The sequence below is a fragment of the Podarcis filfolensis genome (genome assembly GCF_964270895.1).
Source record: "Podarcis filfolensis genome assembly, chromosome: 12".
NCBI classification, from domain to species: Eukaryota; Metazoa; Chordata; class Lepidosauria; order Squamata; family Lacertidae; genus Podarcis; species Podarcis filfolensis.
The window spans coordinates 33,541,621-33,558,912 of record NC_139614.1 but is presented as its reverse complement, the minus strand read 5'-3'; the positions used below and the strand labels follow the sequence as shown (position 1 = coordinate 33,558,912).

At 40.9% G+C, this 17,292-nt stretch overlaps 1 protein-coding gene across 17 annotated transcripts in view; it reads left to right on the top strand.

Moving 5' to 3' along the window:
• ADAM22 (ADAM metallopeptidase domain 22) overlaps window positions 1–17,292 on the top strand; it is a 204,640-nt gene that overhangs the window by 102,414 nt on the left and 84,934 nt on the right. For all 17 annotated transcript variants that reach the window (XR_014540312.1, XM_083578538.1, XM_083578539.1 and 14 more), the window contains one exon: window positions 3,054–3,130. Coding sequence is in view for 16 of the 17 variants with exons in the window: in XM_083578538.1 (XP_083434664.1) it covers window positions 3,054–3,130 (77 nt within the window). In the remaining variant the exon portion in view is untranslated. The remainder of the gene's footprint in view (window positions 1–3,053; window positions 3,131–17,292) is intronic.

Genomic DNA, 17,292 nt, shown 5'->3' with positions numbered 1-17,292 from the left:
AAAGCATGCATATGGAACTTAATTTGTGAATAAAACATGCATATGATCAAGCTGTATGAATATTTATATACTTTAAAGACTTGGAAATTTTCTGTGTTCAGAATGAGCTTCCCTTAACTTTATATAGCTGAAATGTTTGGTGGCGGGGTGCAGATACCTCTGTCCTTTGTAGCTGGAGTCAGTGACGTAGCATGGGTTGCAAGTTCTTGGGGCTGCATGGAGGGTTGGGTGGGTTGGCAACAGCACTCTCCTGCTTGTGATCCCAGCAACTGGTACTCAGAAGTGTGTGCTTGAACTTGGAGGGCATGTTTAGTCATTGTGCCTAATACCTGTTGATTGGTCTATCCTGAATTTGCAGAATTCTAGAGTTCTCACCATGTACTTTCTCTTTTTTGCCCAGAATCTGTTTCCATATCTTGCTTGGAAATAGCAAAGATTTTGTTAGTGCGTGCTGATTATTACAGAAAGTTCAATGCTCTTTTGGGTAGTAAGATGATGTGTACTAGTAAGAACACACACACACACACACACACACACACACACACACACGGCATCTAAATGTGATGTTCCTCCTTAGTCATATGCAGAAATTAGAATATTACATTTTCGAAATATGAGCAGGGTATCTCTTGAGCACATTTTGAGCAGGAAAGTAAGCTTACCCATAGTGGCTATAGTTCTCTTTTTGACTGTCTTCAGTAGATCTTCTGTAATGTTTCCTCTTTACTTCTGATGTGTTTGGAGGGATCTAAACTCCATACTCTTGAGTATGACCAAGGTGGAATCAAGACACATATAAAAAACGCTGTGAAAATGCTTTTTTAAAAAAACAAAACACGGTTTGAAAAATATATTGAATTTATCATAGCTCACCGTTGCCATCTAGTGTCACATTTGTATAATGCACTTTACAACACACTTAAAACGTTTTATTTGCAGCTGTATAGCTGATTCCTTAGTCGGAAAAGCCCATAATAACTTCCTTACTGCGTCATACTCAAGGTTCATCTCTTCAAACACGTTGACTAAGCACTTGTTCCCAAGCAGTCAGTGCTTCTCAGTTGCCAATGTCAAAACAGACATTGGTATAATTGGCAAGCCACAATGGGCTCCTGCCTCATTAAAATGAGGATTTTGTTCTTAAAGACTTCCATACAGGATTCAACTAGCAGTCTTTTTAGCAAAGCAGCCATGCTTGGTCGAATAACCCTCTAATTTACCGACAAGTGAGAGTCAGCCAGAAAGCCTTTCCAGAAATACTTAACTATGCAGTAGTTCTTGAAATTGGGCCATTTCCTTCTCCCATGCCTCACTTCTTCCTCTTTATAAAAATTCCTTCTAAATATTTCCCATGGCTTTGTTTTTTTCAGCACAGTACATGTCTTTAAGAATGTGTCAGATTGTATTTTGCCTGGAAAACCATAGAGAATGCTTACTGCCTTTTCTCCCCCTCTGTTGTGTGCTGAAGTATATTACATATGTGCTTTATCTGTACAGCCGGTCAAGGCCGACCCTGCCATTAGACAGTGTGAAGTGCCTGCCTCAGGCAGCAGATATTGTAAGGCAACAATGGCATCAGTTTCAACTTAATGACTAATTCTTCTGAACTGGTTGAAGTGAGATTCAGCTGTTACTCTCTAGCCAGTCTCTGTATCTGGAATGGGAAGAAGGGGTGCCATATTGTCTGCCTTAGCCAGCAAAATGTCTCTAGCTAGCCTTATAACCAGCGTTATGGATTTGTTGAAGTGTGTTTCAGAATAGCTATCTGATAATTAGGTCATTCAGTATCAGTACAAATATGATAAAAGAACCTCTTGGCGATTGTCCATATACAGAACAATTATCTGGGATCTTGCATTTACCATATTTTTTTCTCTATAAGACTCACTTTTTCCCTCCTAAAAAGTAAGGGGAAATATGTGTGCGTCTTATGGAGCGAATGCAGGCTACACAGCTATCCCAGAAGCCAGAACAGCAAGAGGGATTGCTGCTTTCACTGCGCAGCGATCCCTCTTGCTGTTCTGGCTTCTGAGATTCAGAATATTTTTTTTCATGTTTTCCTCCTCCAAAAACTAGGTGCGTCTTATGGTCTGGTGCGTCTCATAGAGCGAAACATACGGTATCTCATAAATTGGGCCATTTGCACATAGCATGCATAAGCAGCCATATAGACTTTTGTAGAGGTAAGTTGCTAGGGATAACCTGTACATGAGCCATTGGGGCAGATGAAAAGCTTCCTAGCTGTGCCTACAAGGACATGACATAAGAGTTTCTTTGTGAAAATATAAAAACTGCTAAATCCAGCTCTCTCACCAGACTACAAATCCCAGTACTTTTAATTATTTTTATTTCAGAACCATACATATTACAAGCATATACAATTTCAGTGTATAGAAGAAAAATGACATTAATCAATTAATTCTTATTGATTAATTCACTAGCAACCTCAAACCTGTCATTGCTTGGGAAGTCAAAGGGGAAAAAAACACCTTTGTGGTTTTGAGACAGTTCAGTCTGCCATCTTTATACAGAGTTGTGTCTAATTGTATCCAAACAGAGACAGAAAACTACTGCTTGATCTTGGAAGCATCATGTGAAATTTTGTTATGATATCTTAGTAGGGATCCAAATGTACAGCAGCAGGCAACTTCCCAAAATATATTGTAGGTAATTGCTTTAATCATTAATCATTGTTCCCAGTATTCTTTGTGGGCAGCCATGCCCTTTGAAATGGGCAATAACACTGAGATTGGTTTGTACAGTAAATATCCCCCATCTGGGACAGCAAAACCGAGAGCACTATTTCCTCATCTGTAAGGATGTTAAATGTGCCAGAATTAGAAATCCCTGAATAAGGGGGTATAGTCAGCTCTTTATGCTGTTCTACAAAACCTCACATTCCCATGGAAAAAAAATCAGCTCAATTATTCAACATCCTTAAATGTGCCTCAGTATGTTTGTGCTGGTGCGAAGTATATATTTTTTTCTGTCTTGAATGTAAAAGAATGCATTGGTTGAATGCTAACCCATTTCACTTTTTCTAAACATTGCAGTCCACTCATATTGCCCGAGCCAGCTTCCAAGTTGATGCCTTTGGATCTTCTTTCATCCTGGATGTAGAGCTAAACCAGTAAGTATATAAATATTTTAATTGATATTTGATTTGCACATTTGTTCCCCCCGCCCTTTAGCATTTATGCAATGTATTTTGATATTTTTCAATATTGCTTAATGCTCAATGCTGCTTAGTATTATCTCATTCTTAAAATGAAAAATACTCTCCAAAGTACACATTCTCGTGTGCTCGGATCCTGGCAGTTCCTTCCCACTGGTACAGAGCTGGCTTACTGTGATGGGAATGAGTTGTTTTTTCACTTCTATTTTTCATTAACCCCAGATTTCTACCTTACCCCAAACATGTGGTGAATCTTATCTGTAGTTTTTCTGAGGCAAGCCATCTTCAAATCATAAGTCACAAAGCTGGCTTGTTTCAACAAACTATCCTTAAGAATAATCAGAGTTTTAGGGTTTGAACATAGTGCTCTAAACTATGGTTAATAAAAAAATATCAGCCTTGTTGCTATCACGATAAACCATGGTTTAGATGGTGATTCCTCCCATCTCACTCAACTGCCTGTTGTTTTGAAGAGACCCAATGTGCTTAGTGGTTAGAATCCTAGACTAGGACTGGGAGGACACACTTATGCAATTTTCCTGTTATTCGTGCGCTGTATTTTAACCTGAATGGCTCATAAGACCATAATAAAGTTTGACTGATATCCTGGCATTGTATTTACTGATCAAATAAAGAAAGACATAAATATAAAAAGAGAACTGACTTACATGTTCATAGCATTGTCAACTCAGCTCTTCATTTAAATCTCTCCTCAGACTAAAAAGAAGAAAACTAGTGATATATGTACCTGAATAGTTGATCCCTGTATGAATTATATTGGCTTAAAACAGAAACAGCAAATGTTTCCTTTGTTAAGAGAACCTAGAAAACAAATAATGAATTTATTTCAGTTTTTCAGAACCAAATACATTGTCACTGTCCATTAGATCAGTTTCAGACATAGAGAGATAGAATTCGGCGAATACCTAAGTGAAGCCTGATGTTTCATTATTCATAATGAAAGAATACCAGTTGCTCATATTTTGCATGGTATGAAAAAATTGACTTAAAAAACAAGCAACTGCTGCGTGATCTGTGAAAAGTTTGATTTTTTAAAAATTATGTTGGTGAGGAATCCCAGTCCTTACTTAGTGAAAACCGACATATGTATTAGTTGAAGAAGTACAAATGATGTTTTGTACCAGATGCGAGATTTGGACTCTGGGTTGAAGGATATGCATTTTCTGGGTTTAATGTAAAGCACATGCAAGGCTGAGTGAGAGCCAGATATCTTATCTTTATCAATGCATTTTTACATATGTGGAGCAGATGAGGGTCCTCTCCTAGATGTCCATTGATTTAGTGCCTGTGATTTGGGGCTGGTTGTAGATTTGCTGCTGCTCTTGCAGGGGTAAAACACTTAAATCTTGCAAGGAAACAGATGTGGGTGAGGGATTTTAATTAGGCTACAACTTCTCAAGATAATCAAATGCATCTGGACTCCAGAATAACTTGACCTCGTGGTTCACATATGCAGCAAATTGATCCAAGGGAGAGGGCCACATTTGTGGTGCCGGGGAAAGAAAATGTAAAACAGTGCCTCTTGTTATTGAAAAACAAAAGTACAACGAAAATACATGAATGGATCTCAAGAGTGCTCATAAGACGAGTCCTGCAGGATCAGGCCAGTGGCCCATCTAGTCCATCATCCTGTTCTCACAGTGGCTAACCAGGTGCCTGTTGGAAACCTTCTACAGGGCCAGTGCCTCAGACAGTGAGGTAGCCATTGAGAGCCCCATCCTCCATATTTTTGCTTTTAATTATTAGTTATCCCGCAGAGGCGCCAACTCCACAGGTGTCTTCAGCCCCGTAGAGTCTGTTGGGACGGGGCTGAAGCCCCCCAAACTTGAGGGCCTGGGTCTTACAGCAGAGGGCCTTGCTGGGCCTCGCCATGGCAGTGGGCCTAGTAGGACCTCATGGTGATGTCACATGTGTGTGACTCCCCCCCCCCCCCCATGTTGGGCAGAACTCGGCACTTCTGTTATCCTGGAATAGCTTTTTTTAAGTATTACTGAATTTCAGAGGTTTAATTAAGCTCCCTCCTTGCTAACCATGAGTTGTAGCCAAGAACAAACCTTGGCCACAGCTAGTGCTTTCAATTAAGATACGGGCGGATGAACTCTGCCTTAAGGCTCTTCCTGGCAAATAGCCTGCAACATTTGTATTGCAGGGTCATGTGAAACTGTAAATGAAAAACACAATGTGAAGTTTGCCCTGAAGCACTGTCGCCTTCCAGATGTTGCTGGACTTCAGTCCCCAACATCCCTGGCCATTGGGCACACTGGCTGGGATTAGTGGTAGTTGGAGTCCAGCAACATCTGCAGGGACAGAGGTTCCTCATGCCTGACTTGCATGTTTAATGGTAAAAATCAAAGGTGCAGCATACAGCAAAGTCCAGTGCTAGTCAACCCCGCTGTAAAGATTGTGGCTGTGGCAGCCAATGGGCCATTTGAGCTTGGCACAAGGAGTTCAACTCTGGTTGAACCTCTGTTGCCTGCCAGTATGAACCATAGTTAGCTTGTTACAGTCAGTGATGCAAGGTGGAATTTGCCGTGTGTGGTTTATTTTTCCTTGGAAAATTTTCCGTTTCATAAATTGATTAGAAACGATGAGCTAATTGCAAATAAATACCAGGCCAATTTCAAAGCTGTTAACTTTGTTTACTAGATACAAGCAATTAGATCACTTTCTAGGTCATCAGATTATTTTCTGAAAAGTCTCCAAAGGGTACTGAAAAAATTGTCCAATTCAAAGATTGGACAGGAAGCCCACGTCATTGGTTGCAATGTTTTGATAAAGACGGATACGTTTTCCAAAGCATTTTTGACATGAAAGTTCTATACGGTTAGTGGTGATGATGAAAGGCTCTCTGTAGCTGTTTCCTTCTTCCTGCCTGAGGACTGTAAACGTGAAGAAGTTGCCTGTTGAATGCCAAGTAACTGGTGCGCTGGGATGTTTAGAATCCCAAAAGATGCAAAGCACAAAAGAAGCTGTATATGGTATAAAATCTCCCCTTTCCCTCCTGCTGTCTTCTAAAAGCTCATTTTTTAAAAACACACACACACCACATTTTGGTGTGATAGAGAGTAAGGTTGCTTACTAACTGTTCGGGTAAAATATTCCTGCTACTAATTTGTGTTTCTTACCCATTGAGATAAACAAGTCAACACTCAGAGCCTCCAAATAATGTTGTTTGTTTCATTTATGAATCACTTACCACACTGTATCCAGAAGCATATTGCAGTACAATAAAAACATATATGAAACGGGTACATGTATAAAAACTGTTAAAACAACATATAGAACAACTTTTTTAAAAAATGATGCCAGAAATATATAAAGACAGACGGATGCCAACAACAACATAAAGTTTAAAACAGTGACAACACTTACATAAAAGCAGTAAACCAGTACAAGTACCAAGTGGGATGAATATCTCCATTTAGAAAGCTTGTTGAAAGAGAAACATTGAAAGACAATAGAGACGGTGGACATTTGATATCTAATAGGCAGTGGGAGAGAGTTTCAAAAGGTCGGTGCCGCTACACTAAAGGCCTGATTCTGGCATTGTGGAGAGCGGCGCTCCAGATAGGATCCTATCTGCAGGATGCCCTCTGCAGAACGTAGTGATTGGTTGGGTATGTAGAGGATGGTGTTCACCTTGGTTGCATACAATAAAATTCTCCTTAAAGAAAAGGCTCATCAAGCTGATAAGGGGTGCACTAGAAGTTGGGTAGGGGATGGAATCCATCACTTGACTGTCCCTGTAAAGTCTTCTGAAGAGTTTCTTTTATTGAACGGGTGTACTTGCATTGCCACTTTTGCATGCTGGGTTGTTTTTTGTTTTGTTTTTAAATGGAATGATTGTGCTTTGGCTTCACTATCATGTCATGGGCCTGAACCAAGACAGAAAATTCGGACTGTAGGCTGGGGCAGTCTCATTGCTGCTCACAAAGTGGTTGGAGCCTTGACTGCTTTGTACTGTTTTGACTGCTTTGTACTGTTTTGTACTGCTTTGACTGTTTTGTACTGCGTGCTCTTCCTAAGCATTTTCTTTGCACATATCCTTTCCATCTCAAAGCAAAAATTAAGATGTTTATTTTAAAGATGAGTTTACAGTATGGTTACAGTACGTCTGCGATTGCTAGTACAGTATCACTTGATTGCTGGAATCTGTGAAAATGCATTGCTCAGAGCCACTAGACACAACCACTTGAGGTGATCGTTGCTAACTTACCACTTAGTATTTCGGCCTCCATGGCTAACGTTCTGTTCTTCATGAAAAAATCTCTTGCACAACTAAGCAGACACGAGATGATTGCCATTACAGCATTTGGTTTATGTAAACGAAATGTGTCAATACTTGAATCCTCATGAATTGTTGCCTCATAAGTTTGGGTATATACCCTCCGAACGGAAACCCAAATGGCAACGGTCAATAATTCACTGATGTACTTTTATCTGTTAGTTGCAGTTTTCAAAAGTTGTTTGCACAGGAACAACAAAGAACTCCTTGGAAAGTTGTTCTTGGAACATCTTTGTCCTTTGTGAGTAACAGAACTTTAGTTATTCTAGTATTACTGGATTTCATAGGTTCTCTGACATTTATTCTGGTGCACCGCCAACATCTGCCAGGAGCGCAAGTTTCCAAGTATTTCTCATTTTCAGCTGCCGTCGTTTTTTAAAATGGACCTGAATACCACTTTTCCTCACACAATATCTGGCATCTCATTGGATCCCTCACTGCTATTGAGTAAGGAACAACTGAAAAAAAGTGTTTTCCTTTGTATCTCCGAAATAGCATTCCCCTGTGCCACCATATTAATCTGGCAGTACATGTAGATCAGTTTTTCTCAAATACTTCTTTGCCTCTACAACCATGTTTGCTTTATTTTCTTACCCGTACAAGCATGGTTGTGGAAGTATTATTATAGTTTTTGGCTAAGCTGATTTTCAGAGACTTACAGCTTTATTTTTAAATCCTTTTATTTTTAAATCTGCTCTGTAGGATTCTGATCAGTAAAAGTAATCCTACTTGGTATATAAATCTAAGGTTTAGCAGAGCATCTTCGCTGCCGTGGCCTCTTTTGGCACAGAAAAGGCTTTTGAAGGTGTGCTTAGTTATCCAGTGTTGTTCTCTCTGCTGATGAAAGGCAGCCATCAGCAGAACAGGTAGGGAGGCAATTTTTGACAATTTCTTCCCTTTGAAGTCCTCCCCAAAGCTGCTATACCGGCTGTCCAAATTTCTAATGTAGATTTACTCAGCAGTTGGGGCTTGCATTGATGATTGCAAAAGTGTCCCACTCTTTGTTCCATTGACAGATGCCTTCCAACAAGTGGGGGGGGGGGGCGCGGGCAGTATTGGATACCACAACATTTCAATTTATGCTTGTAAAGTTTGGGGTGTAGAGTGTGGGTCATTTTTGCCAGTGCCAAACACTTCAAAAATATTAAACTGAATATGACTTCAGGTGCAGCAACACAATTAAGTTAAAAGCCAGGTGTGGTAACATAATTAAGTTTTAAACGAACAAACCCTGCCTATAGGCTTACAATTTAAAAGCGGCATTTAGGCTTAAATGACATTTAAATTTAGCAGGAAAAGTTGTTGCTAGATTAACTAGGTTAGTTTCCTTGGATACCGCATATAAAAAGAAGGTTGGTACTTTTGGGTTTTGACTGCCGATTTCTCTTGAAAAGCATTTTTGGTTTATATTTCTTTTTTTTTTTTAAATCACTCATTTTTCAAATATTAAAGTGAATGGAAAATTGCAACACACTATTTAAACACATCTTTGCAAGCAACATCATGACATCTGGGTATGGTTTCTTCTTCTCCTTTGGCACTATGTATGTTGTGCAATAATAAAATATCCTGCTACTGGTTTCTTCTCCTTTGGCACCATGTATGTTGTGCAATAATAAAATATCCTGTTACTTGACACTAATTTTTGTATTTGGAATATTTTTATTGCTGTTCTGATGGCATTATTCCTTTGCTGCTTTTGAGGCGCAACTCCACTGGAATAGTAATCTCTACCATCTTTATTTGGATAGCTCTAGACTTGAATCTCAGGAGTAATTTCATTATTGCATCTTTGTGCTGAAAGGTATAGATTCCCATTTGGCCTTGGAACATGCTACCTGGACAAGTACAGGTGGTTAAGGGCACTAGCATGTTACCATTAAACTTCTGATTGTCCCCAAGTAGTAATATCAACTTTCTAACACTGTCAAAAATACAAGGGTCATCATCAGACACACTTCCATTGACTCCTGTTACTCTCACCCCTAGGTTGGGAAATCTTGTACACATGGCATTAGCCACAATCCTTATCCGCACTGTCCATTCCTATGAAATACTGCATTTTGATGTCTTTCCCCCGCAAGCAAGCTTTAATCTGGATTGGGAAAAAGAATGACCTGGCTGAATTTTAAGCCAGTAATATGTACTGAGTAACCAGAAGGGTTACATCAGTGGCTGTTGGGTGAAGATGTCTTGGGGTTTCAACTCTCAGTCAAACATTGTTTTTGCATTAAGAGATGGTTGTAGCTGGGCTGGGAGGGAGGATTTTTGTGTATGTTTGTGAATAGACTGAACAATAATAAAATAAAATATGAAAGCTATATGATTCAGTGTCCCAAAGTTGATGAAAGAAATTGTATGCCTGCAGAGTCAGTGGAAGACTTCCACCATGATCTAGCAATCTTTTCTAGGCTACAGGTTCCCCCAATACGCTGCTTCATTATACATTACAACAGATAGTTCTGTGGCCTGGCTCACAGGTCGCTTTAAACCATAGGGAATCTAAATGATCATTTGAAGGCGAGCATGTATTATGCCGGTGCACGGGATTAAAGCGGTGTGCGCTTTGCTCCTTCCATGTTCCTGCTGCACTACCGCAAGCAAAGCCATAGTTTGACTTAGCATTATGTCAGAATATGGGCTTGTGTTTGGTTTATCTCCCAGCAGAGCATGAATTGCCTGCCGCTCATGGTTTGTTTGGGGGAAGCAAAGCATGAACTGGGATTCAGGCGTAATGTCAAGCCAAACCGTGGCTTAGCTTGCCACAGGGGCAGCTTTGGTTTTTAGTTCTGTACACCACTATATTGCATGCACACCTTTAAACCATAGTTCAGTTTAACTGGGGTTGAAAGTGACATGCAAACAAGGCTTTTGTGTGCATGACATCCCATCATTGAAAATCACTGCAGATACCCTTCTACTTTGTATACTATGAGATCCGCTTGCATTCATATCTGAACACAGATCTTTGGACTGGGGTACTGCATTTTACCTCTTACCAACAAAATATTAAGAGATGAAAGGATATGGTGGACTTTTCTTTTCTTACTAAGTTGCAATGTTTTCTTGATGTGGGCACCTCTACACATTTTATGTCAGATAAGGCAAAGCAGATGACGCATTATTAAAAATATGGAAACAATTTAGAGATGGAGAGTTGGAACTTTTTAAAGACAAGATGGAAAAAATAACTCATATGAAAACAATTTAATGCAGTGAATGAGATTGTAAATCACTGACTCCCATTGACCCTCTTTTCATTACTCAAGAACAAAGAAGTATTTGGAGAAGCTGTTAGAAGCTGTCCATATGTGACTGACTGCTTAGAGCATCCATAGTTACTGAGCAGAAAAGGGACATGCTATTCTGCATGCACTTTACATTTCAAAACAATAATTTTGCTTTTCATGATTTTTGATAATTGTTACACTTTAGGAAATGATGTGGTCTTAGCAAAGAATAGGTCTTTAAAGAGGCAATATTGGGGGTGGATAAGATCCGAACTGGCTTGGTTTATGTATTCTTTTTAAGAATGAAAAGCAGGGGAGAAGCTTGGAGTCATTTGATATACCTGAATGTTTTCATATAATAACAGTTGTTTGTTAAGCATGTGAAAGTGAACATATAAACCTGTACAAACTGCTGTGGACTTTTAAGAGGAAGTTAAAATGTCTGGGTAAACAGGAAAGAACATTTTATCTGGTTTTAGAAGGCTTTTTTTTTTTAAAGTTGTTTTGTTGTGTGTTTAATGCTCTGGACTCCTTCGGGAGGAAAGGCAGGATATAAGTTGAATTAATACTACTACTACTACTACTACTACTACTACTACTACTGTGTCCATTTTTTCAGAAGTTCTACTCTAGGTAGGGCTAGCACTAATCTTGTTCATTTTCTGTTTTTCCCCAATGGAATTCATATTTATTATGCTACTGGAAAGCTTAAAATCTGACTAGTTTTATTGTATTTTTTTTAAAGTGAGTTTCTCTGCATACAGTATAAGCGCCCTGTTTTCCTTGCACAAAGCAACCCATTTCAGCGGACAGTTGGTGCTAACAATTTTATGTCAGAATTATTGTTCCCAAAGCAATTGGGTCTATTGCCCAATTCTATTCCTATAGCAAATATAAAGGCTTATTCATAACATTCACATATTTGTTTCTGCAGCCTTCCATCTTTAATTGCATTTATTACTCTATTTTACCATATTGCTTGGATTTATTTTGTATAATACATGCAAGCTCTATCATGCTCTGTGGAGTCAGCAAAAATTGCCCAAGAATATTGTAGTATATTTCCAAATGTATGCTGAGCTACTCTAGCATGCTTTTAATTAAATGCATACCATTAGCCAGGGAGAATTTCCATATCGCCTTAATGGTATTAAAATAGCGCTTTTGCATGAATTTGCACCCTTATTAAAATTCTTTTTCTTTACAGGAAATTTCTCCTATCTACAAATTTTATACCTGTTTTGATGAGGAGATTCCCCACACCCAGCTCCCACTAGCAAAAGCGCAAATACTTTTTCATGAGATAGGAGCTCACATAATTTTCATCATTCTAGGTACCTGTATAGGGACGGGTGGCGCTGTGGGTTAAACCACAGAGCCTAGGACTTGCCGATCAGAAGGTCGGCAGTTTGAATCCCCACGACGGGGTGAGCTCCATTGCTCGGTCCCTGCTCCTGCCAACCCAGCAGTTCGAAAGCAGTTCGATAAATAGGTACCGCTGTGGCGGGAAGGTAAACGGCGTTTCCGTGCGCTGCTCTGGTTCACCAGAAGTGGTTTAGTCATGCTGGCCACATGACCTGGAAGCTGTATGCCTGCTCCCTCGGCCAATAAAGCGAGATGAGCGCCGCAACCCCAGAGTCAGCCGCGACTGGATCTAATGGTCAGGGGTCCCTTTACCCTTTACCTTAGGTACCTGTATGGACTTGTCCACATGTGGTTTTTCTCCTGCTTTGGGGCTTACCATGGGCATCTGGTTGGTTACTGTCAGAAGAGGATGATGGAATAGGTGGGCCATTGGCCTGATCCAGCAGGGTGTTAGAAGCAAAGTGGCTCTGAAATACCACTTTCTGGGAAGCTATTGCCGCCTTCTCCTGCTTTGATGATAGCAAAATCTTGGCACATTCGGCTGCGTGGATGGGCCACTTGAGGTTCTTTTTGATGGTGGCTTCAGATAAAGAACAGAACCAATCTCTCAGCATTAGCTCTTTGAATCAACGAGTTAGGAGGTCTTATTCCCAGCAACTGAAAACAGTGCAGCAAAGCTGAGAGATGCGGAGTGAGCCTGAATATAGTTTCTTTAAAGCCGACATGTGGTAATGGCTCTGGTGCTCTTGAAAAATAAATGCCCAAACGAAGCTGAAAACAAATTTATCTAGTGTCCCCATTCTGTTCTCTCTCCCTTGCTCTGTTCCAAAAAAGAAATCAGTACTGACATCTGATGTAATAGCCTGGGTGGTAAAAGAAGACATTCTTTCTGTGTTTGTTGCAAAGATTTCTAACTGAGTGTAGCTCAGGAATACCTGAACAACCAAACCTGAAAGATCTAGTTCTCCTTTTTTATTTTCACACTGGCTGGGACTGCGCTCTCTACCATCATTTAGGCTGTCGTTGTTGGCATCATCTGGTCTCGGGAGACAATGGAGGAATGAGCCTTTGGGGGTGAAGTCAAACTGTTGGATAGTTGCAGTGTCAGCTGTGGCTGCAGTGACTTGATATGAGAGGCAGATGTTTTGGTGCAGGTGGGGCAGATGAAGGCGTCTGGTTGTGCTGCTACAGATGCACCATGGCGGTTCTTTTCTCTGCGTCCCTCCTAGTGGTCATTCCTCTTGTGGTCACTGCTATGGATGCATGACCTGACTGTCTGTCCCCAGGCAGTGCGGCCATCTAGGTACTGCATGCTATCAGTTACCATCTACTAAATTGAGAGTAGAATTTAATCAGGGGTGGGGAGGCATTCTTTTTTCTGTCAAGGGCAACATTTTATTGGGGGTTATCCTTAGGGGGCTGCATACCAGTGGTGGGCAGGACCAGAGCCAAAAGTGGGCAGGGCCACCTCTTTTTACACTCTTTCTTTTTTCCTCTTTCTCTCCCTCTCCCATTTCTTCACCCAGCAGGCGAGGAACTGAATGCTTTTGCCAGAGATCTGAACTGATAACTTGCAGAGGGCTTTCAAAATTAGGCTAAGGTCTACATGAATTTAGGCCAAGGACTGCATATGGCCTTGGGGTTGCCCACCTCTGTCTGAAACAAAAGACACATTTGTTAGGAGGTAAAGACAGAGGTGGGCAACCCCAAGGCCATATGCAGTCCTATGTGGTAATAGTTTTCAATTTAATTCTGTAGCCAGACAAGCAGCCAGATGTTGGCGCTTCCAAGTTCTAGGAAGCCTCTACATGTTCTGGCCCTGGCAAGCATAGCCCAATGGCCAGCATGTTCTGAGTTGTCATTCAAAATATTTGGAGGCTACCAGGCTGGCTGCCTACTCTTGATCTAGCTGTTCCTGGGTCACATATGAATGATGAGTATTAGCATAGTCAGTGAAAAGCTGAGATTATTTGGCTAGAGAATTAAATTGAAAACTATTACCACATAGGAAGTTCTATGGAAGATGCAGAGTTGTATTCATAGAGAATCACAGAGCCATAGAGTTGGAAGGGACCCTGAGGGTCCTCTAGTCCATGACTAAATCCTACTCAGAGTAGACCCAGTGAAATCAGTGAACGCAATTAAAAATAAATCCATTGATTTCAGTTGGTCTGCTCTGAGTTGAATATGACTCTCTTATCTTTTCCTAGTTCTCCTTTTGCATGGGCTTATAAATCTACCTGGCAGACTGTGGACAGAAATCTGTTTAATGTGCATAGGTCAGTCAGTAACAGAAGAAAGGGCGCAAAAACTTTTTTTTTACTTTGTGAGAATTGTCTGCAGACTGAGGGGAATTTATGTTGGCTTAAGATGAGTCTGGAAATGAGTGTCTATCTGAAGGGTCATGCAATCAGTCCTGTAATTAAAAATAACATTGTCCAGTCTGTGGGTCTAAAGGTTTATTGTTGTGTAGTGCAGGTTCATGGTTAATTCTTGGGAGAAGGCTCATAAGGATTTTAGGTGAAGAGAAACCTCAGTGTAGGCTTGTCTTTGAGAATTGTAGCTCATGCAAGTACCACCTATTGTTAGAAATAAAAGTTATATTTTTTTATTTCCTTATTACAGAAACAGAGAGTAAAAAATAAAGCATAGAATATCATTTACATTTGGAAAAGACAATGTGTGGGCCTTCAGGTATTTTGGGATCCCAGTTCCCATCAGCCCCAGCCAGCATGGTCAGTCATCAGGGCAGTGGCAGTTGTACTGCAACAACATCTGGAGGGCTGCAAGTTCCCCTTCCCCATTTTTACAGCTTCCCGGAACATTTCTCCTTATGAAACAAACTGCAGTGCACACTTCTAACCATCTCTCTATAAAGCTTTATGGTGACATCAAGGGCCAGATGTAATTGTTTCAGAGGCTGTATCTGGCTTGCGGACCACTCGTTGGCTAGTACAGCCAACTTGCAACTTATGTACATTTAACTTGTGTGACTTCAATTTTATGCACTTGGCTGAAAAACAAACAACAGCAAAAAAGCGGGCAGGCGTCTAGGAAAAAACCCACTGGCAATCCCACCCGCCATTGTACTCATCTTGGAAGAGTGTTTGGAGGTGCAGGGAGAGTGTGTAACCCCCACATAAGTTGAGAGTAGGCAGCCATACTATGTCAGACAAAGGATGGCCAAGTGGCTATATTATAAGCGAACATCTGTTCTCCATCACCTACCAGGTTATACAAAATCCAAGGAAGAGGCCAAGTCTTCACTTGTTCAGAACAACAGCATGGATGCAATGGTATTAAGAGCATCAGAGTTCATGAACCTCTTACTATTGTGAATTATCTTAAATCTTGTGCTATTGTTCTTGGTCTCCCTTTGAAAATTTCGTTTACTGAGAAGTGTTCAGCTACTAAGAATTTCCACTGAACTGGTAAAAGCTGCCTGACAGAAAGAAACTAAGGAACAATATTTTCAAAGGTGAAATGTGCGCCTTAAATGTCAAGGTCGGTAATGAAACTCCCGTGTAATACAAATGGTTCTGGTTGCTTCTTTAGATAGCCATTCAGCATTATAATAGTATGGATATTGTTTCTGTAGTGTGTGGTTGTCATGCATGTTTATTTACTCTGATGCTTAACTTGGTTTTTGAGGAATGCAGTCTCATGGCTTTGTTCTGGATTCTGTTTCTTCCCCCTTTCTGGGTTTAATTAAGACAGAACAATGGCACAGAGTTGCGTTAATTCCTCTCATCCCAAAGTGATTTGCGGAGGAAGGAAGCAAACAAAAATCCCATAAGGTATTCATTGAAAAGTGTGCACACTTTTTTTAAAAAGGAGAGAAGGAGGAAGACAAAGGTAGCAATCCTGTTCACACTTTACTAGGAGTATCTTCCACTGCGTTCAGTAGGACTTATTGCTGCATAGATAGGGCTACACCGGCAGTCTTTTCACATTCCACTTTTACTTGAAGAAAATGGGAGAGAAAAAGTTTTGTGCGTAAAAATAAATGAATGTAATGAAAATGACACGCAAGTGCTATGATTTGTCACACATGGAAATTATTTCCAGGTAGGGAGGGGGGAAAGACAAACAGAGAAAAAATGTAGCTAGTGTCTTTCAGCCTGCATAAATGTTTAATGTTGTTGTCTGAGTGATGGTATAAAAGCCTTTGGCTCAAGAAGATATGATTGATTATTATGCCGCTGACTTTAAGCACTCTGGCTTCTCCCTGCCCAAACCAATCCATAGCAGGATATGGATTAAGTGCTTAAGAAATAAAGACTAGCAGTGGCTGGAGGGGCGTAATAAGAATATCTCAAGCCCTACCACCTAGTGGGGAATTAAGTACCGTATTTTTCGCCCCATAGGACGCACCGGCCCATAGGACGCATCAAATTTTTTGTCCCCCGACCTTGTGGGGCTGGCGCTGGGGCTCTCCCCTCTCACTCTGCAGGCTTCAGCGAAAGCCTGCATTCGCCCTATAGGACGCACACACATTTCCCCTTCATTTTTGGAGGGGAAAAAGTGCGTCCTATAGAGCGAAAAATACGGTAATGCCAACAAAGCAGGACTTTAGCCCCTCTGTCTAGCCCGCTGTAATGATGGATTGGAAGGGGCTCCTTAAGGCAACCTCACAAACCTGGTGCCGTCCTAATGTTTAGAATTCCAGCTTCCATCAGCCTCAGCAAGCACAAATGGTGGGAACTGTAGTCTAAGCACTTGGGAGGCACCAGGCTGATCAAAGCTGACCTAAAGCTTCAGGTGCTGCTCTCCGATCCCATCACCGGAAGTCTTTTAGATGCTGGAGTTTGAGAACCTATACGTAAAAAGTGTGATGTCCCTGTGTCCCCAGCTGCATAGCTGTCACAGTCAAGCACCTTGACTTGTTTGCTTGCACAGATTCAGGAAGTGGAGTCACAGTCCAGTATCATATTCTGCTAATATATTTTCTTTGGGTAACAGGAAGTGAGAATGGTGTGTGCAGGAAGCAGTCACATAAACCTGATATCTTACTTGCCGTGTCCAAAGATTTCCCATCACATTTGCGGGGGAAAGTGGGGATTCATCTATTTGTTTTCCCAACAGCCCTGTTCCCCTGTACGCTATGTCAGGGGTAGTCAACCTTTTTATACCTACCGCCCACTAATGCGTCTTTCTTGATGGCAAAATTTCCTTACCGCCCACCAGTGCTCGATGGGAGGAGGATTCAGCTTGTG